This window comes from Thermobia domestica, chromosome 16, assembly GCF_964235325.1.
Source record: "Thermobia domestica chromosome 16, izTheDome1.hap1.1, whole genome shotgun sequence".
Classification (NCBI taxonomy): domain Eukaryota; kingdom Metazoa; phylum Arthropoda; class Insecta; order Zygentoma; family Lepismatidae; genus Thermobia; species Thermobia domestica.
This window is the reverse complement of record NC_137469.1, coordinates 14,522,021-14,544,147: the sequence shown is the minus strand read 5'-3', so window position 1 is coordinate 14,544,147 and position 22,127 is coordinate 14,522,021. Positions and strand designations below refer to the sequence as shown.

The 22,127-nt window shown below is 36.2% G+C and overlaps 1 protein-coding gene across 1 annotated transcript in view; it reads left to right on the top strand.

Annotated features, from left to right (window-relative positions):
* LOC145672920 (uncharacterized) overlaps nt 1-22,127 on the top strand; it is a 636,249-nt gene that overhangs the window by 572,925 nt on the left and 41,197 nt on the right. Inside the window, exon 8 of the mRNA XM_081742132.1 lies at nt 19,934-19,998. Coding sequence (XP_081598258.1) covers nt 19,934-19,998 — 65 coding nt within the window. The remainder of the gene's footprint in view (nt 1-19,933; nt 19,999-22,127) is intronic.

Sequence of the window (22,127 nt, the reverse complement as noted above, 5' to 3'; positions counted from 1 at the left end):
CCCTTGCCCCGTAGGTATCTGCGTACCCTTGCCCCCTCACTACACAATTGACTTTCCCGTGATGTTGTACAGCCAACTGTTGGAAGAAAGTCCATTTACTCCATCCTGTCAAACAATGGATATATTAGAAACTAACGCATTATAGTACTTTGAAATCGTTATAAAATTGTGTAAGTTATTCATTAACTACTTATGTTCCAATATTATATCAAACTATTAGAAAAACATAAATAATTACCTAGATAGTTTGTAGTTTACCGCAGCACACTCAAATTTGTTTAGGTTCTAGACGCCATTAACATCAAACTCCACGTGACGCATTATTGCCATACGCGAATATATTCACCTGATTTTAGGGAATCGTATTCTTACCCCCCACGTACTCTTGCCCCCCTCTACTCTATCACAACATATATTTGGTCGGTTAGTTGATTTGGATTTTAACGTCCCATTCAACACTAAGACTATGCGAGATGTGGACCTATAGCTAACATGCGATTCAAACTACATTAAATCCTACGGGGACTCAAACCTGAGTGTTACTACCCGAAAGCTAGTATAGCCGTTGTTCTAATGAGACACTTTGGTGCACAGGGTTCCGGGTTCGATTTCCGGTAGGAGAATGTTGAAAAATAATGTGAACATATTAGTACTATAACTGAGAATTTACGTTAAACTGTTCATCCACGTATCACATAACTTCGGTGGTGTAACTACGGCATAAACATATTTAAAAATAGAATAAATGAAACAATTTCAAGGTGACACTTACATTGTTCTCTACAGCGAGGCTTCAATTACTGTTCACAATGTTTCCGTAAATAAAATTTATGGATCACTTATCCCTGTCTATCTTAATTTTGCCTACAGTTATATTCTCTAATCAGGTTAGTGGTTTGCTTAAACGTTGTTAACTATTACCGGCTACTAGAACAAAATATGGGGACACGGGGCTCAGTGGGACCAGGAAAAGAATGTCGAGTTGGCAGAGATGAAAACGTTAAGATGACTTGACAGGGAAGAATAGAATTGGGAATGGGGCTCTTGAGTAAAAAAAAAAAAATCAAGAATGGAGACTGAGATAGCCGGGATATATAGGAAAAAGAGAAGACGACTATGTGGTACCTGGTGAAGTGGGGAGGAAGAAGTCGGGTGGAAAGGGATCAGCCTATAACTAATATGTTTGATACCATCCTGGTATTTGATTGGTATGAACGCGGAAAACCCGGAAAAATCTCACGCAGGATGGCTGACCTGAAAAAAAAAACATTTATATTTTTTGAAAAAGTGTCCCACTTGGAGTCGAAACCGGGACCACTCGCAGCGAAGACGTGAGCGTTGGCGACCACGCTATATGGGTCTACTTGGAAAGCTGGAGGCAAGAGATAAAAGGAAGAGAAAAGACTCAAGATGAGAAGGAAAGACAAGATACAATATCATCTGAGAGAGAGGGCCGTGAAGAATAAATGTAGCCCAGGATAGAGGAGAAGGGAGGAGAAGAATTTAAGACGGAAACGCCGACCACATATTAACATGGGAAAAGGTGGGGACAAAGGGAAAGAAGAAGATTATGTTTTAAAGTAAAACTTCTGTTAAAGCGTTGTTTATATCTAAGAGGCCCCATCGTGGCAAAATTAAAATACCGCTAATTTAAAAGTAATTATGTTATATCTTCAAATAGATAAAAGATAACCAAAATATGGAACAGGAGCTCGCTGAATAGCATATTTTTGATCTCGCTCGACCCTAGTTATAGGAAGTAAATGCATGGTTCTGATTGTTTGGAATTATCCGTTTCTCGTCACGTAGCCTACCTATAGCAGAAAGCAAACGCGAGATGCTGTCGGCCCTCATGGCCGAGTGTGCTAGTACTAAAAATCGCTTTCGGTGTGGGTTCAAACAAGGACCAAGGGAAGTTTTTTCTTTATTTTCTTTAAAGTTTTTATAACACTTTTTCATTAAAATAAGATGAAAATAATATGTACGTAATTTCGCTTGTACGTAATATATAATGCATAAATTTTGCACACGAAACTTTGGTTAAAAAAAAGTGATTTACTTACGAAATAACTGAGCGAGCGAAGGGAGTTAGAAGCCCCGCCAGGGCTCGTTTTGTTCCACCTTGATATCCATGATTACACGTCACACCCATGTGGTGCAAATTTGATGTAAATCTAACCTTACCTGCTTCCTTCTGCCCGACTTAAAACACGTGCCTAAGGTAGAGCGTAAAAATATGCCACTGGACAATATTATTTTTACATGTGATCCATTATCGCGACTCACTTATCTGCTTTCGATTTCCAACTATTTAGAAAATCGGCATTTATTTTCGCGTTTCTAAATGGCTGCAAACGAAAGGCTACTAGGTGATTCGTGATAACGGCACCTCATGCAAAATAATATTGTCTAGCGCGCTCTTGTTCCACATTTCGATCGTCTTTTATCTATTTGAAGATATTACATAATTACTATAAATTTAGCGGTATTTTAATTTCGCAATGATTAGGCCTCTTAGCGGTACAAGATTAAACACACTGTAAAGTTGTAAGAATAAAGAGAGATTAGATGGACAAATAACAAGCTAAGAAGAATGAAAGATAAAAAAAATAGAAGAATCAAGGTCAGTAGTAATGCAAATGTTCTGCTAGACATATGAATTCTCTTCATTTTTCATTCAAGAAAAAGGTAACATTTTTTGCTTCGTTTTTATTTGTGGTTCACTTTTCTCCGATTGCATTTTGTAATAAAATTCTTTTTTTTATTGCATTGTAAATTGTGAAGTGATCTGTAAGTAATGTCTTGGGAGCTAGAAGTCTAAGATTACGAACTGTAATGAGAGAAGTAAGATGTAGAAATGAAAAAGCAGAGAAAAAAGAAAGGTATGGAAACGCAATAAGATTGGAATCTAGATTACTCTGATCGGTGAAGTTCAATCGAGAGAATAATTGTGTTGACGATATGTAGATGAAAAGGCGAAATGATTCTTTTATTCTTTTAACATTTACGATTTTATGTCGATACTAGGAAGTGAGAACAACGAAGCGAAAAATTGATACAAGTCTTTGGTATAATGATGCTTTAAAATTCTGAAAGTAATTTCGAATTTTTGTGAACGTTTGAACTAATATGAGAAATATAAGTATTATATAGGGTAACCCAAAACAACCTCAAATATTTTAAAGGCTGATAAAACAAAAAGTATTGCAGATAGAAACTTGTGTGTTCAGAATTATGATTTGAGTTTAGAGATGCCCCTTCAATTTTAAACTTATAAAAAAAGCGGTTAAAACATTTAAAATTGTTAGTTAACCTAGCCTAAATTAATCAAATCTAAGTTAGGTTAGATTTGATTAATTTAGGCTAGGTTACCCAGTAAGATTTTAGTTAGACTAGAACAGTGACTAGAACCGGTTCCCATAAAAGCTTCAATTATCATTTAAATTTAGTAACCCGTGGTTCTCATAGAAATTTAACAGATTCTCTTCATTGCTCTTATATAGTTCTGTAAAATCCTATGCAGAAATATCACATTCAACACTCCGATTTGCCATCCTATACGATTACCATGCTGCTGAATCATTGAAACCTTCCGCGTTTTGCAAATAGGACCCAGTTCTACATGTCTTTTCTCGTATTAAACATAACTTCACTGCAAAACTTACACACTTAAACATCACATAAGAACTTCAAATCATCATTTCTTACCCCGTTTCTCCTGTACATTTTCCTAATTTTCATAAAAGACGGAGAAGATACTCATCATCATCATCATCAAAAGCATTTTCATTCCCATCCGTAGATGGGCGGGCCACAGAAGGTGACGCCTTCTCTCTGGCCAGAGTAACTATAAAACTAGGGAAACAAGAAAAGATAGATGGTCAAAAGGATGTAATGAAAGTTGTTGAAGTATGTTATTCAGCTTTGTGCTAAGCTAGAGTGAAATAGTTAATGAAGTGTTCTAGGTAGACGACTAAACATTGAAGTGAGTGCAGTTATGAGGGATAGATGGACGGATGACTGTGATATATGCGCCGAGTAGGGTTGTAATCAGCGGTATATTCTCTCTTCTCGTTCGTATATTGCAAGTAGATGGTCCAGGGGTGGGTAAGCTCTGCGTGGTATTGCCGGGGTTTGCTCCAATAATTCGGCTATGATTGGATGGTGGCCGTCCAAATTCAATCCCAAAATACAAAATGGTATTGATAACTGTTTGTAAATACTTTGTTTTGATTTAAATTACTCTGTTCTCCTGTGTGTTGAAATTACACATCAATTGACTATACATTATTGTCACTAATACCCAATAAAACCCCATCACTTTTTTTATCTGTTGTAGCGCTGTAAGTGGAAGGGTGAAATGAGTGGTCATCCCTTCCGCTCACCGCTCTCTAGCTGTTTTCAGACGTAATTATAGTTTGGTCAGGAGCTCATTGGGTGTATAAAGTTGAAATGGGTTTCGAAAGCAGCAGTTTTGTGATTACTGTGCAAAGAGCTTCGCACGTAAAGTTTTCTGTTCCACGTAATGAGAATATTTCCTATCGGAACTTTAACTCGGGCGTTGACCAAAAAAAGCCAACTTAAAAGTGCCCTATGACTCTGAATATTGAGCAATTACAAACAGTAGACTTAAGAAACCATTTTCAAATTGTATTGCCAATTGCTTCATTGCAAAGCAGAACAAGGCGATTACGGACTGTTTTAATTACCACTTTATATTTTGAAAAAACACAGTTCTACCTACAATATTTTTTGTTTTATTAGCCTTTAAAATATGGTGGGTTGATATGGGTCACCCTGTATAATAAAAATCAGGCAATATAATTTATTTTTCTTTTCTGCTTAGAAGTAGCATATATATGTCTTGTTAGGTGTATTCTAAGCTATTAAGATCTATATTCTGCCTACATTTGCGTCAGGGCTTGGGGCCGCGGTGGCTCAGTGGTAGAGCATTCACCTCTGGTGCGTGGGGTTCCTGGTTCAATCCCACCTTGCGCCAAGTGGGCTTTGTTGTGGACAAACACCGTGTGTGGGGTTTTCTCGGGATTCCCCCGTTTCTTCCCACTTTGTTAATTCCACAATTGCATTCATTTCTCATCATCATCGTCTCCTTAAGCCTGGCCGGTATAAGTGGGGGACGTAAAAGTAAAAAGTTTCATTTCGTTTTATTTTAGACCAGCCTGGATTGTTTTAGGAAGCTGAAGTAAGAACAGAGATTGTCAGTTATCATTAGTTTCATTATGCAGATAATCACTTGCCAACTAATATCTCTGCGGGAAAATCCACTATCACTTCTTATTGCCGTAAAATGAGATAATTTAATTTAATTTTTTGGCCTCGTTTTATATTAAAATATCGTTACCTAAAACATACTAAATATGGTTTAACTTCTGCCATACTAAGTATGGCTTACTATGTAAGTAAAAATAAACGTTAAACCATCACGTTTGTTTTTTACATTCTATACGTTCTTTGCCTTTATTAGTGTTTTCATCGTTTGAACGTTACAGATGTTTTATTTCCCGTAACGTTACGTGGTAACATTGTACCAAGAACACACAACCCTCTCTCCAACAAGAACACCACTCTTTCGATGATATGCAAATAGATCTTTCCACACTTGGTGGCAGTAACTACTATTTGTATGTGTGTGTGTGTGTGTGCGTTTCTTGGGGGAAAGTCGTAGAAGGCGAGAAGGAGACAAACACTTTGGTGGAAGTCAGAACAGCGTTTTGCTGGAAACTGGTCTCCGTTTTCTTACGTTATTTTTTTTTCCATTTTCCTTTCTTTTCGTCCCTTCAAACGGGTGTTCCTTCCAGAATCTCAAGCAATGCCTTAAGTCGAGCTGCATTTGAACCACAGAAATATCCACACCCTTCCCCTTTGGGGCATGCGGAAGCCGCACACTTCTTGTTTTCAACGTGCTCCCCGGTCTCTGCTCATTGAGCATTCGGAACTGGTCTTCACCACTTTCTACCCCAGAGGAGGTGGCGTCCATTCTTTTCGCCTGCTACCAAAATGTTTCCTCCTTATTCCTTCCTTTTCCTTACTCTTTTCTTATTTATTTTCACCAAGTATTGTCAATGTTTCCAACCGAATATCACAGGAGAATATAAAACACCCAACTGGCTGGTTTCTACAGAAGAATGTTATAGAGTACAAGAAAATTTTCGTGAGAACTAGAATTTGGACTTAAGGTGATTTTTTTTTACCATTTAGTTGCATATATTTGCCCAAGGGATAACGCACTTTTCTTTTGGCGTATGCATGATGTAAAAGGTGATTACTTTTCTAATTAAGGGAGATACGTATATTTTGACTTGTGTTAGTTATCTTTCAATATTACCTATCTTTAATTATCCGTGATCATATAGCACCATAAAACAAGCTCCTATATACAACTAGAACTCTTTATTCTACCTTTTAATCGAATCCTTGTTCTAAAATCCTTTTTAGCAATATATACTTATTGCATCTTTCTAATTCATACTGGTATGTCTTCATTCTACTCTTTGTTCTCATGACATATAATATGAATCTTCGTTATATTTTTATTTATCTTGACAACATCTTGTTATTGCTTCTTTCTAATTCATACTGGTATGTCTTCATTCTACTCTTTGTTCTCATGACATATAATATGAATCTTCGTTATATTTTTATTTATCTTGACAACCTCTTGTTAATACTAGCAACCCACAGACTAACTAACCTCAAGATACATAGTGGCTACTCTGGAAACTATGCCTTCACTGGCAACCCTGGAAACTACATCTTCATTATTCTCCTTGATCTTGTCCTTCGTAGTTCTTCTACTAGCAACCCTGGAAACTATGCCTTCCATATCCTCCTTCTCCTGCATTCTTGCCCAGTTAAAGATATTATCCCGATTTGACTTGTTTAATCTAGTCTTCCTCCTAGCACTCTCCGCTTCAACATTTACGCTGTGCTCCTTAGCTTTCCGTACTTCCTCCTCTATCAGGTGTAGAATTTGATTATCTGTTTACCCGTCACCGGGAAAATAATTTAGAAGATCTTTGTATTCCGGCGAAGTACGGCGTAGCGCTCATTTGTAGCCTTCCAAACATTGCTATAGGAAGTCTTATAGAACAATTGTATATTTCCGCTTCACTATCGACAAGTATCTGAGGGAAGTAGTAAGAAATTATGAGATCTTTAATATATCACCAAGAATAGATTTATCTCACATTCTCATGCTTCTACTGAATCCGAAAGTAATAGTTTTAATGTTGTATCCCCACAGATAAAACGATAAGAGATAACTATATTTTTCTTCCCTTTAGTTTTAATGTTGTATCCCCACAGATAAAACGATAAGAGATGACTATATTTTTCTTCCCTTTAGTTTTAATGTTGTATCCCCACAAATAAAACAGTAAGAGACCATTATATTTTTCTTCCTAATATTTTTAATGTTGTATCTCCAGGTATAAAATGGTAAGAGATAACTATATTTTTCTTCCCTTCAGTTTTAATGGTGTATCCTCTCAGATAAAACGGTAAGAGATAACTGTATTTTTCTTCCTATTACTTTCAATGTTGTATCCACACATATAAAACAGTAAGAGATAACTATATTTTTATAAAACGGTGAGAGAAAACTGTATTCTTCTTCCTTTCAGTTTCAAGGTATCCCCACATATAGACCTGTAGGAGATATACTGTATTTTTCTTTCATTTACTTTTGAGCGTCGATAGGAGAGAAGAAAGTATGGTGGTTGTGGAAAAGAAATCGGATTCAAGCTCTCACCGGATTTACGCGTTTTATGGTAGAAGCGTGCTTAGAGATAACAAGAAATTGTATTAGTTTGGTCTGTTCAAGAAACTCAAAGTTCGAGCAAAGCGGCTAAGTTTTGCTTAAAGAATTCCTTCATAATAGCTATTAAAGATGATGTTTGGGTGCAGAGAGCTCCTGTAAAGTATGCGAAATGAGTTTTAAAAAAGACATCAGGATTGTTGTTCTTACTTTGTTGCTATTTACACACACTTTCAGCCACTATTGTCTTCAAAGTACTTCCCTCTACTGTCAATACACCGTTGCCATAATTTCTTAGAATTTTGGAAAGCTAGAAATCATTTTCTCCCGTGGTGTCCAGTGCTTTCGTCGCATTTTCTTAAATTTCCTTTTTGGACTGGGAACGGCATCCTTTCAAATTGTTTTAAGTTTGCAAATAGAATAAAGTTTACTGCACAACCGAAACATATTGGCCAGCTGTTGACGTGGAACGTTGGCCAGTGCTTGGTCTTCGACAACCGAACTTTTATCCCAACTTAAAATGCTTAAACCAATCATAGCCCTGCATTTGGGTCATATAATCATCCTTGTATTCTTGGTTAAGTATTTGGAACCGATCATAGTCCTGCATTTGGGTCATATAGTCATCCTTGTATTCTTGGTTAAGTATTTGGAACCAATCATAGTCCTGCATTCGGGTCATACAGTCATCCTTGTATTCTTGGTTAAGTATTTAGGATGTTTCCTGAAATATTTCCCTCAGTTTCCCAGATTTCATACAGTCGTGTTGTTTTTCCAACTCTTTCCACTGTTGCTTTTTCAATAATCCAACGAGCAGCTTATGTACAACGTCACTCATTCGGAAATTACACGACAAAGTAACACATAGACCAGAACTCAGTCCTTTTTGAACACTCCTCGTATAAATGTCAATGAGCTAAATTTTAAAGATTTCTGAGAAAAATGATGAGCTTTTATAAGCTCATATGAGGTTATGTAACACTGACACTGCATATCATTAGTTGCCACTTTACTCCATGACTTCTATGGGATAAGTTGTTTTTCAATAATTGTTTCTCAGAGGCATATGCTTCTTGATTTTGTTCTCTTTATTTAGGCACCGATGATTCTAATAACCATGCATCATTCCATTCTAATCACTGAAACCGTTTAGGAAAAGAAGAAGGCATTTAGAATACATTTTTGGATTAAAGTAAAGTCCTCGCCAACTCACTTCGTTACAATTGATTATTGCAGAAGGAGCAAAGTACGTTACACTAATCGCTAAGTAGATTAAATATAATACGAAGAAAAGTTGTTCTACTGTGAAGTAATTTATAGGAAATTCTTAGAAACGTTACTCTTTAGAGATACTTTATGAACACCAAAGGTCAAGCATAAATGGCGCCCAGCGAGGGGCACTGAAAATAGATGCAGAAGAAATATTCTAAAACGGAAGATCAGAAGTACATATATTATTTTAACTTGTTATTCATCATTAGCAAAATAATATTTTTGTGGAAATATAAGGGAATTAATATTTCTGCCAATTTTTAATGTGTTCCCCCTTCCGACCAGAATTTTCCTTTGGGAAGCCTGAAATCCTGAATAGGTTTTCCTGTTGTTGTCTCTCTATCAGATTTTTCCTTTCCGGGTGGTGGAAGGTAGTCCTACATTTCAACCATTTTTGACATAAATAGCGGAAGTTCAATAGCATAAAGACGGAGAAGGACACCGACTAGTAAAAGAAAAAATAATAGAAAGGGAAGAAGTATATAAAAAGTAATGTGGAAGCAGAAGACACCGTCCTAGCTTTCTCGTCCGTCCAACTTGAACTCCAACCCTCGTGACTTGCTGATAAAGCACCTAAGTCAGAAAATTGAGAAATCGGAGAAAGATAAGGATTCTGAAAAAGAATCGAGGATAAAAACCGAAAGGATCCATTGAGGGAAGGAGAAAAAGCAGAAAGATCTTTAAAAAGAAAGAAGGAAAAGAGTGAGTAAGATATATATATATATATATATATATATATATATATATAGCCTGATGTTATCTCACTTCTTATGAGAGAGATAGAGAATTTTGGGATACGCTAAAGTAGACCTAATGGAGCAGAATAGTTTGACTTTATCCTGTTTCTACTGGTATCCTATCATTCTACTTCCCCTCTCTTATTCACACACACACACACACACACACACACATATATATATATATATATATATATATATATATATATATATATATATATATATATAATGTCACTATGCTATCTTTCGACTGTTACATTGCAATCAGGATGATCACTTTTATCGGATCAAAGAAAATAAGGAGTATCCCTAAAACCAGTAGGTTTGGTTCTTCTGTTCCTCTTGAATCTCCGCCTATCTACTTTCTCTTTCCCTTTGTCCCTCTTTCATGTTTGTATTTGACTCTCTGTGTGTTTGTGTGTGTTCACTTTCTGAATTTCTTTTTTCTTTTCTTCTTATATTTTTTTAGCTCTTTCTTTCACCGAACAAAACGAAAATGAAAAAAGTTTAACTGTCGTTGCTAAAAGAACCCATTTTTCGTTCTGATAATAGCCCGCATCTTGAGGACGAAAATTTCTTTTCTGTCTTTCCTTTTTATGTTTTGTTTTCATTCTTCTTTTGCAGATTTTTCCTTCCTTTCATGGATCAAACTATCGTAAAACAACATATTTTATCATAATATTAGAGATTGGTCAGTATAGACTATTATTGTGTAGTGAAATGGACCTCTAAATATCTATTACACCACTTACAAGTTTATTTCACATTGGTATTCATTACATACCAATTTATGACATACGAGTGGTATTTTTGTGTGAAATTTGACGTACACAATTAATGTATACCCACCCTGTTTTGAGGAAATAAACTTGTTCAATATTTGATTGATTTTGGAATTTGACGTGCCTTTCGCAACGAAGCTATATGCGACGTGGTTATGCAGTTTATTGTGAAATATGTACTGCACGAGTTATATTTGGGAATCAAATTCAGACTTCCGCGATGAGATGCTAATGCCATATCATCTTGTAAGAAATTTTGGAGTAAGTAAAATTTCAATTAACGATCAGTGAATAATTTATTCACTTAATTAACTAATTCTGTAGTTCTTGAAACTCGAAAGTGTAATGCCGCATCCACGAAAGCTCTTCATTGACTTTTGTCCTTAGCTAAGTGGATCTCTTCCGTATTTTGTAGTATTCTATTCTACTAAACTAAAATACTATAAAATTAATAATTAAGGCGTATGCAGAAGTAACTTTACGTAACTGTATTGATATGGTCCTCATTCTGCATAGTAAATATAATTTTCTATTCTAAAATCCGACACGACGCATCTGAACCATTAGTTACACTTGGTCTTACTTTTGAATGTATACTCCTATTGATAAAGATCTGTCCACCTGCATATTTAATAGATCTTATAATCGTAACTGTACATAGGTACTGTGGCTAGGAAAAAGATCTTCATTAGCCGTATTATTTGGGAATTAAACGTAATGATCACGAATCTACGGATAAAATTGAGTGTTTTCAATGTGGGGTGTTAACCAAGTTTTCTTGAACAAGCCTGTACGAAAGACTTTTCATGACGACACTTGACCTGATTTAGCTACAGGAGTTAGTCTTTCTGTTTTATTAGTGTAGCAGGTAATCTATATGTATTGACCCTTTAGTCTACGAGATGGCGTTAGTTATGCCATAGATCAGGGTATATGGATAAGTCTTACCGTAATTTAATAGGAGACACTTGTATCTAGTACTTGCGTATACAGTTTTGAACCTTACAACCAGACATCAGGTATAGCGCCGTGAAGATGAGCAAATTTTACGCAAAATTGAATTATATTTTACAATTTTTTTTACAAAGGCGCAAATGCCATACAGACCTTTGAAGAAATGTGTACTCTTTACGGAAGAGATACGTTGCCAAAAGCAACAGCCAAAGGGTGATTCAGTTCCCTACTTTCTGGAAATTTCGATGTTCAAAATGCTCCTCTCACTAGGCGACCAATCACACCGAAAAATGGATGGTATTCTGGCAAATACCAAGCATGATTGGCATTAGTCATGATATTGCCAATAGCCTAAACATTCATCACTAAACAGTGTTAAATTATTTGAAAAAAAAATGCCTAAAAATGGCGACGTTTCGTGTGCTGTATCAAATGACTCAAAACATTTACTTTCTGTGAATGTCTACTGAAAGGTAACAAACTAGAACCAATGTCAAGCGGTTGGTTACGAGTGATGAAAAGTGGAAAACATAAGACAACGATATGCGGAAAAGATCGTGGTCGAAGAGTGGATAAATTCCAAAGTCTATTGCGAAAACGCACACTGACATGCAGGAAGGCTCTGTTGTGTGTTTGGTGGGATTTGTGAAGTATCGTGCATCACGAGCTGCTGATGACGGAAGAACGGTAGATTCAGACCTGTATAGTGAACGATTAGCGCGAAAAACGCAAAGACTACAAAAAGAATGTCATATAAGCAAGTAAACCTTTGATGAGCAAGTAACCTATTGTCTAAAGAATAAAGATAACTATGTTTTATGGCTTAGCTCGCCCATGGAGAGGCTTGTCTTGTCTTGAATGTAGTGTTATATTTCTTGGGAGCTATCTGGCGGATCTGAACGAAGTTTGGTGGAGAATTAGCTCATTGTCTAAAGCAGTTTTTTTAATTAGTGGTCCGCGGACTTCTAGGAATCCACGGAACAAATTTAGAGAATCCCTGGCATTATTTACATCCCATTACTTATAAAAGTTACTAATAATGCCATTGGCCCCTATTATAGTATGTTGTATGCTTTAACAGGTTGACTGCCACGGGGGTAAAGTGGTTTCCTTAGCTTGGGACCACGCCGCGAAATTTTAAAATTACCATTATTTCTGTGATTTTTGTTTACTTCGATATTGTAAACACATACTATAAAAAATCCACGGGCAACTTTCTGAGGCCAAACTAATATTTCAATCCATATTATCAAGTACGAGGTGAGGTATTGAGAAAGACCTTAAGGCCTGAAGCAGTTGTTGTAGTGAAACCTGAAAACAGGTCTCGTGGCCTACACAAGATATGTATGTGAGACCAGATTTCGTGTCTCGTGGCAGTTTAACACAAATACGAGGTAAAGGTTTTGTCACTTAATTGTTAATATTGCTACCTTCTTCCCTACTACTACTACTGCGCAGATGCCAAAAGTTAAATGTGTGCAGTCCGTACTTTGTCTTAAAAATAAATAGAGGGTTTGGAATTCTGAATCAATTAGGAACCACTGATCTAAAGAATACAGATCGCAACATTTGGTGGCTTATGTTGGCCAGAAACTGGCTGACTCGGCTAACCTTCAATGTGGTGCTTTATTTCACGGAAAGGCCTGTCCGTTCCTAAACCAAATTTTATGGGCAAAACGCCCATTGTCTAAGGAATAAAGAACTTTACCTATTTTGCCAACGAGCTCGACCAAGGATAAGTTCGGTTCATCTTGCCAGATTTGAACGAAATTTGAGGGTGAAGTAGGCCATCGTAACGAATAAACTAAGGCTCACGGGCCAGACACGGCCTCTTAAAGGCTTAATGGCAAATTTCTAACCTGGCAAACTGAATTTGATTTTAGAACATCAGTGCATCTCAGCTTGATCTAGATTACGAGAAACTCAGAAATGCATTCAAAATTTTAGTCATTAAATTTCTTTTCACAATAATCATTACTATGACATAGTATTACAAGAATGTTATAATATTAACCATTGTTCTTTATAATACACTATATTGGCCCGCCTACTTTTTCTTTGGCTCTCTCCTTAAAAGGTTTGTCCACCACTGGTATAAATGAAAAAGATCGCTATATTTGGTAGCTGGGCTCGGTTCGGCTTGTATGTGATACTTTATATCTCGATAACTGCTCGCAGGATCTAAACAAAATTTTATGGGGAAGTAGCACATCCACTAAAGAATAAAGATTACTATATTTATGTAATATGCCAGTACTGTGAGAGACAGGCTCGGCTCGGCAACAGCGACTGTATTCCATAGCTTTACACGCCAGGAGCTTCTCAGTTTGGGTTAACTACTGCTTATTATTTTTATCTCAGTATCTCTGTGTAAAGTATAGTGTGGACGATTGCAATAGTTATAATCACTGAACTGAGTTTGACAGCGTACTTTACTCACAAAGTATTATACTTTACTTGCTTTGTATTATAATTTTAATCTTGGTGTATTATGGTGTCTTTGCAAAGAATACGTTAGAGTTTGATAGTTAAAGCCAGTTAGCTGAATATAATGAATGTATGTTAATCAAAAAGACTTTGTATTTTAATTTTTACTTAAGTATGTTATCGTATATGTTTAAAATATACTGTTGGATGGTAGAGTTGGTTAGAGTTACTTTGTTGAGCTTAATCAATGTACTTTACTCAGATTGGCATTGGGTATAAATTTCGTTCTTTTGTATTATGATCCCTGGGTAAAATAAAGGGTAGATGATTGCGATTCTTGAAATCAGTTAGGTGAATTTCATTAAAGTACGTGACCTGGATAATTTTGTTTTGGTATATTCTCTATGTGTAAATGTTTGGATATTAGGATGGTTAGAATCATTTAGCAGTTTTTTTTAAATTAAGTTACTCTGATAGTTGCAGATTAGGAATAGGAATTAGATTTCTGGACTTTCGGGAGCTAAGGCCATTTTAGTCCGTCACGTATGAGGGATGACGTCCCTCGGCGATCACATTACCCTACGAAAGGAAAGGTAGGAAGCGGTCTGGTACCTATGTGATAGGTACCACACCGGCATTTGTGTGGTGCGAATGAGGAAAACCTCACTCAGGATTGCTAGCCTAAAAGTGCTTTTACACTTTTTCGACCAAGTGTCTCTACCGGGAATCGAACTTGGAACTGCTTGCACCTCTGATAGTTGCGTACTACCCGATAAATTCAATGATGCATTGTACATAGGGGCACTATCTAGTAGTAACGAGGTTAAATACTAGAATCGTTAACATGGTTATAATCATTTTGCTTAGTAACGAGGTTAAATACTAGAATCGTTAACATGGTTATAATCATTTTGCTGAGTTTAACAAAAGTAAGTTACTCGGGTATATTTGTATTGCTTGGTAAAATGATTGACGTACCATACATAAAAGCCATATTGAGTAATGAAGGTCATTTGGAATTAGATTGGTTAAAACCATTTAGCTGATTTTTTTAAAAGCAAGTAACTAGAATGGTTTTGTATTTCCTGGTAAAATGATAGATGTACGGGACATGGGAATAATATCTGGTAAAGACAAAGTTGTCCCACACAAAAGCAAAAGCTTTAATTGTTAAAACTATGCACATAAATATTCCTGATTTATCATTGTTGCTTTTTTGGAGTTCGCAAGTTAATCTGTCCTCTTGTCTTGTCTAGCGTGTTGGGTGTAGCTCGGCTCCTCATTATCTTGTCGGACTGTTTCCTTTTTTATGGGAAGCTGTTCTTACTCACAATTTCTTATAGGTATGGGCATCTCTAAGCAACTCTTCTGTTATCCTTTCTCCTTACCCCTTTCCTTATCCTTTTTTTTACGGTTGCATCATCCTTTACCTGGCTTCAGTTGTGAAAGTTTCGTGGCGCGTTGTCGGTCAACTCATTACAAAGTTAATCCATGGCTACAAGAATGGAGAAGGATGAGCAGAAGAAACTTGTTGTTGGTGGTGGTGGGAGTAATTTTTGGAAGGGAAGAGTGTAGTGGAAGACTGTCATGTTTTTCTTCCATCCAACGCTAGTTTTGCAACGCTTTCTTTCTTTCTCTCTCATTTCTCTCCGTATTGTTCTGAGCTTAAGTAAAAGTCAGGGTTGCCAAAATAGACGATTATGTTATCTCTTGTCCGGGAAATATAAGTTACATACACAGGACAAAAATATTACATAGCCACGAAATAATACAATACCTACCTAGGTGTCCTAACTTCTAACAACTAAATTTCATGAAACTAGAACAAAGAAGGGATAAAGCAAAGATTTGCTTTGTCTTATACTTGGGTATTACAATATGCCAAGTAAATTTGATCATGTATAGCTATAGAGCATAGTCGAAAGAGAAATAAAGAGATCGACTCATATGTCAAACATGATGACCATTTCAAACGACGGATTAATCAAAAAATTAAAGTTCAAAGTTCCGTGATTATAATACCCTCTAAGAGGCCTAATCACGTTGAAATTAAAATACTGCTAATTTTACAGTTATTATGTGGAACAAGAGCTCGCTAGACAATATTATTTTACATGAGATACCGTTTTCACGACTCACTTATCTGCTTTCGATTTCCACCCATTTAGAAAATCGGCATTAATTTTCACGTTTCTAAATGGCTGCAAACGGGAAGCTACTAGGTGACTCGTGATAACGGTACCTCATGCAAAATAATATTGTTAGCGCGCCTCTTGTTCTACATTTCGATCATCTTTTATCTATTTGAAGATATTACATAATTACTGTAAAATTAGCGGTATTTTAATTTCGCCGTGATGAGACCTCTTAAGTTAAAGGAGATGGATGATTAATGTGAACATTATAAGTGAATTAGTGGAACAAGGATGTAGGAGAAAGTAAGAGAATTACAAGAAAAATCCATGAACATGATTTTCCCAACACACATTCATGTGAACTGGAATCGAATCATGGATTCCTCGTAATAGATAGTGCTGAATGTTATTTTCCCTCATTCTTTTAGAGGCTGATCGTTGCATATCATGCGTTACTGAGGGTTAGAAAACTCATAGGCAAATATGGGTTTCTGGTGGATATTCAATCACCATGAGGTATGGGTCACGGTAAGTAGCATATGGATCATGAGTCATAGATCAGTCATTCACGTCATGTCTCAAGTCAGCAAAATTGTTGCTACAATTCAATAAGTACATTGTATTTTACTTAGAAACCACATTCAAAGGTCGTGCAGAAGTTTCGTGGTACCCGAACATACCATTTATTTATCACGATTACTCAACAACTATGTATTACAAATGTGAAGTTACAATATGTGTGTAATACCATGTTTCACGAATAAAAATTCCATCACGAAGAGGAATCATTCAAGACGAAATTTGATTAATATTAACAGTACCAAATAAAAAGTGTTCTTAATCTGCTTGAATATGGAAATCGGTAACATTCAAGGATATGCGTTGATACTTAATATCAACTTAATAATACGTACAAAGTTAATGAATTTATAGAAAGGATCATACTCAGAAAGAGTCAATATGTGGACTTATGGCCTATGCATTTGGTAATAAGCAAGATAGAACTTGCGGCTTGAATTTGAGTTTAGTTTCTGTGCGCTTATGTCCTAATGTCCTAATGCAACACCGAACTTATAAAGGATAGAACCTATTATTGAGGACTCCGTATCAGGACTGGGTAGTCGACGAATTTTGACGGATACATACCTCATCATGGAAGATCAGTTCTCACAGTATGGCTGTTCCTTACTATAATACCTCACCTCCAAGAGCTGAATTAGATGATCACTACCGGTTTTTGCAAAATTGAACTTTGTGGTGTTATATTCTATACATTGCTCATATAAGATTTTAAAAACGGTTTTGTAACAAAATAAAAAAATAGATACAGTTAGTCAACATACACACAAATCGTGATCAATTTTTTAATTTCTGTTCATTAGCGTAGCTGGGTGCACATAGCTTTTGTGAAGGAGATAGGTTGCTGAATATTCTTCTACTATCGAGAATTTTCTGCTTTAGATGATAATTTCTGATCGAGTTGCTTGGCAACAATGCCAATGCTGGAGGATGGAGGATTTTGTGGCTGGAAGAGAATGCTGGAGGATGACATTCAGAAAGGAAGCTGATGTTGAAGAATGGCTGTTGCCTGGAACTTTGAGGAAAACAGGCTATTAATTTTTGAGTTCCTGAATGCTTCCACAGTATAGCTCTTGTTCTTCCTCATCCGATGTCCACAAAAACTACCGACCAGACATTTAAAGTCACACCACGAAGTTACGTTTTACATTAATTTTATTGCGTTCCTTTTTTCATTGGTTGTAAATCCTGTTGTTTCTAGAAATATCACCATGATAAGAAAAACATTCCTTTCTAAATGTTTCGCGTAGTCTATGTATAAGTTACTTCGGAATATATAAATTGCTTCCCTTCGAATCAACTTAAGTGCTGTCCTTTCAGTAACTAAGTTAACTTTGTATGGTTTAATAAACCAAAGGTTCATCACCGCAGAATCAAACGAATGATCAAGTAATTTAGTTAGTATTGTTATGACCCATTTTCCTCACGCAGGACCTCGTATTAACATTTAATCTTGCTCTCGGCCTATCCAAATATTTTTTTTTCATAATCGTTCCAACTAACGCTCTGTTCTGCAGTGATGGAACGGTCACAATTCGTGACCTGTAACTCAGCAAACCCAGAGACAAGCCAATAACACGGTTTGACCTTATACCCTAGATAGACCAGGTACCTAGAGAGGTAGACTGATCCATACAGACCTGTCATATGAACACACCTTGTGTGACCCAAAGACGACAAACATCGTCATGCACGTATAGAAAGTATTTATGAGGTTGCTTATGTACTTCTAACAAATAGGATTCTATCCTCTCTCGTACTATCTCTTCTCACTAATTTTTCTCTCTTCTTGCCTGTGTCAAACTATTTAACTGAAAGATAACTACAAGGTATATCAGAGCATAAATGCATGAGAATTACAAGAAAGAAAACTACATGTTTTCTTACGATAGATGTTAAAATTTAATCGAACGTGAAACTTATTCACGCGCGAAATGAGCGATTCCTTAGTTTTCTGTATTGTTGAGCCCTAGGTAGGAATTTGGCAGGAGAAATTGTGTTATTAAATATATGATAGAAGACATGACAGAAGGTATAAGTAAGTGTCGGAAGAGAGCAGAACAATAGTGGAAATAGTTGAAAAGAGGAAAAGAAACTGGTTAGGATATTTTTTGAGAAGAAATTGTGTTGTTAGGGGTGTTATAAAAAGTAAGAGTAAGTGTTGAAGAGAAGAACAATTCTAGAGATAGTTCAAAGAGGAAAATAAACTGGTTAGGACATGGTTTGAAAAGAAATTGCGTTATTAGGGATGTAATAGAAGGTATAGTAGGAGGTAAGAATATATAAGAAAAGAGCAATACTAGAGATAGTTAAAAAGGGGAAAAGAAATTGGTTAGGCATTTTGGAGAAGAAATTGTTATCAGAGTTATAATGGAATGCAAGGATAAGAATTGAAAAACAGTATTGGAGATACTTGAAAAAAGAAAATTAAACTTAATAGCATGTTATACGAGAAGAAATTGTATTATTGGGGATGTGATACAAGGTATGCTACAAGGTGAGGTTAAAAGTTGAAGATAAGAAAGACACATTGGAGATCGTTAAAAAGAGGAAATAAAACTGGTTAGAATATTATATGGGAAGAAATTGAGTTATTGCGGGTGTGGTAGAAAACATGGTAGAAGGTAATACTAACTGTCGAAAGAGGGGATAATATTGGAGATAGTTAGAAAGAGGAAAAGAAATTGGTGAGGACATTATTTGTCAATAAACTTTGTTGGAAGGCACGGTAAAAGTTAAAAGTAAGTTTTGGGAGAAGAAAACTATACTAAGAATAGTTAAAAGGATGCAAATAATTTGGTAAGGAAATTATTTGAAAAGAAATGGTTTAGTCATAGATGTGTTGGAAGGAATAGTTGAATTTAAGAGAGGGAGGAAAGAAGAATACCATAATTAGTAAATGGCACTATAGAGAGTAACCCTCATGTCTAAACTAAGAAATCAGCCAGGAATGGTAGAATATTTATACTGGATATGAACACTTTCCTCCTAGCCTGGTAGGTGCAAAACTCTTCAATATGTTATCAATGTCTAACAAGAAAAAATACTCACATCAAATATTAGGTAATCTCGATTCCTGAATCTCTAACGTGAACTAATCATTATATATATATATATATATATATATATATATATATATATATATATATATATATATATATATATATATATATATATATATATATATATTTGTGTGTGTGTGTGTGATATTATAAATGGATGTTGATACTGTAACGTGTTAACTTTCTTTTTTATTCTTTTTCTTTACAGCCAAATCGAATATGTGTGTATGATGTTTTATAAGAGGGATCGACATGTAATCGAAGTTCAAACAGGTAAGGCAACATTTACTGTATTTCTTAATACTTATATATATGTATTACAATAAATTTCTTATTTATTTTATATACATGGTCAGAAAATATATAATCTCATAACAATACTCTGTCGCGAGAAGAATGGGGTAAGTGTTACGAATAGAGTATATCAAAGCCCAAGGCATTTAGAGGCTATTCAGGAAACGAAAACAAGCATTTTGTAAATACTCAAGAACTTGTCATTGGTTCTTCATTTTCAATTGTTTTGTTTTGAAGCACCTATCACCGACAATGAATTATAATTACTTTCCCACTTTGTTCACGGTCCTTTTCTCAAATGGTAACTTATACGTACCATTGGGTCCCGGAAGATACACCAAAAGTCTCAACGTGTTCGTGGTACCTAAACACGTATTATTTAGACGACCCTACCAGGGAGGGGGCATTTCTTCTCCCAAATGACCATGTCCTGAAAAATAGACAATCTACATCAATTGTTTTCTCTGGTTAGGTTTGGTTAGGTGTACCTCTACCGTAATTAGAGGAACTTTTGTATTTCTTGGACGATCTACCTGAAGAGATGTCAGAATCCAGCTGGGGACTTAACGGAGACTGAGGAAAAGTGTCTATCCCTTGCATCGGGTAACGGCTTCTGATCCCAGTAAAAGGGAGGAAACTCTATGCGATATGGGTAGGCATCAAACTCAAATGATGACTTAACACGTACTATTGGATCTGGGATGAGATATTGGGATATTTCGATGTGTGCGTGATACCTCTACGCGGAAAGCGGTTGCTATTGAACGATATAGGTAGGCAGAGCCCAGAAAGAACAAGCCCCCTTGGGCATGCCTGAGGATCCCGAAATTGGGTTGGACTTTGGTGGCCTGTGGTCAACCGTGAGACATGGTAGCCTGTGTAAGCTTATCCCAGGGATCTGTGTAATTGTGAGCATGGGCAGGAGGTGAGCTTGCCTTACAACGCTCCAGCACCATGCTTGCAGAGCATGGGAGACTTTGACTCGCTAACAAGGCCGCCTCAACCAGTAGCCTATAGGTAGGCACTCAGTACTTCGGTCTGGTCGCGAAGTGGGCGTATCCCACTCCCTGAGAGAATTTACATCGCTATATGCGAACCAAGCTGAGAAACACATCTTCAATATGCACTCTGTGCATCAGGCTAATCGCAGAGATCGTAGAACTATGGGCTGGGTAACCATGTTAACGAAATCAGTCCTCTAAACAGGTAGAACGGCTGCAGAATGAACCTCCACGTGTGCGTTAAACGTGGTGAGTAGATCACTAGCTCCTAAGTACTTTTATCTATAGTACATTGGTAACACTAGGTAGTGACAATCGAATACCAAGGCTATTTAAAATAGGAGAAAACAACACCTTATTACAAAATTGCTACATGCACTTCAGTAAGGGAGTGTAGGAAGGACGTACAACAGATCTAGACTTGTATTCTTAAAGTTACTTTCTCGACGATATCAAGGGATAAATTACTATCGTAGCACCACTAATAAGGAGAAGAACATAAAATTAGAAGAAGAGTTTGGAGTATGCTGGATAATAAAACAAACGCGATTTTTGAACAGCAACGGAGATTTCTGTGTTCTTCTTTAGAAATTTTACAGCTTGTTCAACAGTACCTACGAATGTAATAGTAAACTTTCAAATGCACATATCATTGGCAAACTTCAATATTCAGGCATTGTTCAAAACAAGCAATACTTCGGGGGAAAATGCATCAGAAAATGTACATTTTAATATGGAATGGAACATTTTTTATTGACAGCAATTAAACAAAATATTTTTTTAGAAGTGTTCATATGTATCATAGAAACAGGTGAAATCACCATATAATCTGATGATAACATATTTAATACATAGTTTTACATTGCGTCGAATGATGACAAAATTAACTACAGAAGGGTAAACTAATGATTTCGTTTCATTTCAATCTTTTATATACTTTAACTGATTTCTTTTCAGCCTTAGTTAAGCTTGTCTTTTTCACATGATTCTGACTTCCTCATCCTTTTAAATCTTTTTCCGCGTGTTCACATCTATCTTCAGGAGTCCACTTGAAATTTCCTGCGTTTTCCCGAAAGCTCGTCTTCGTTTGAAGGAATGTAGCTGGTA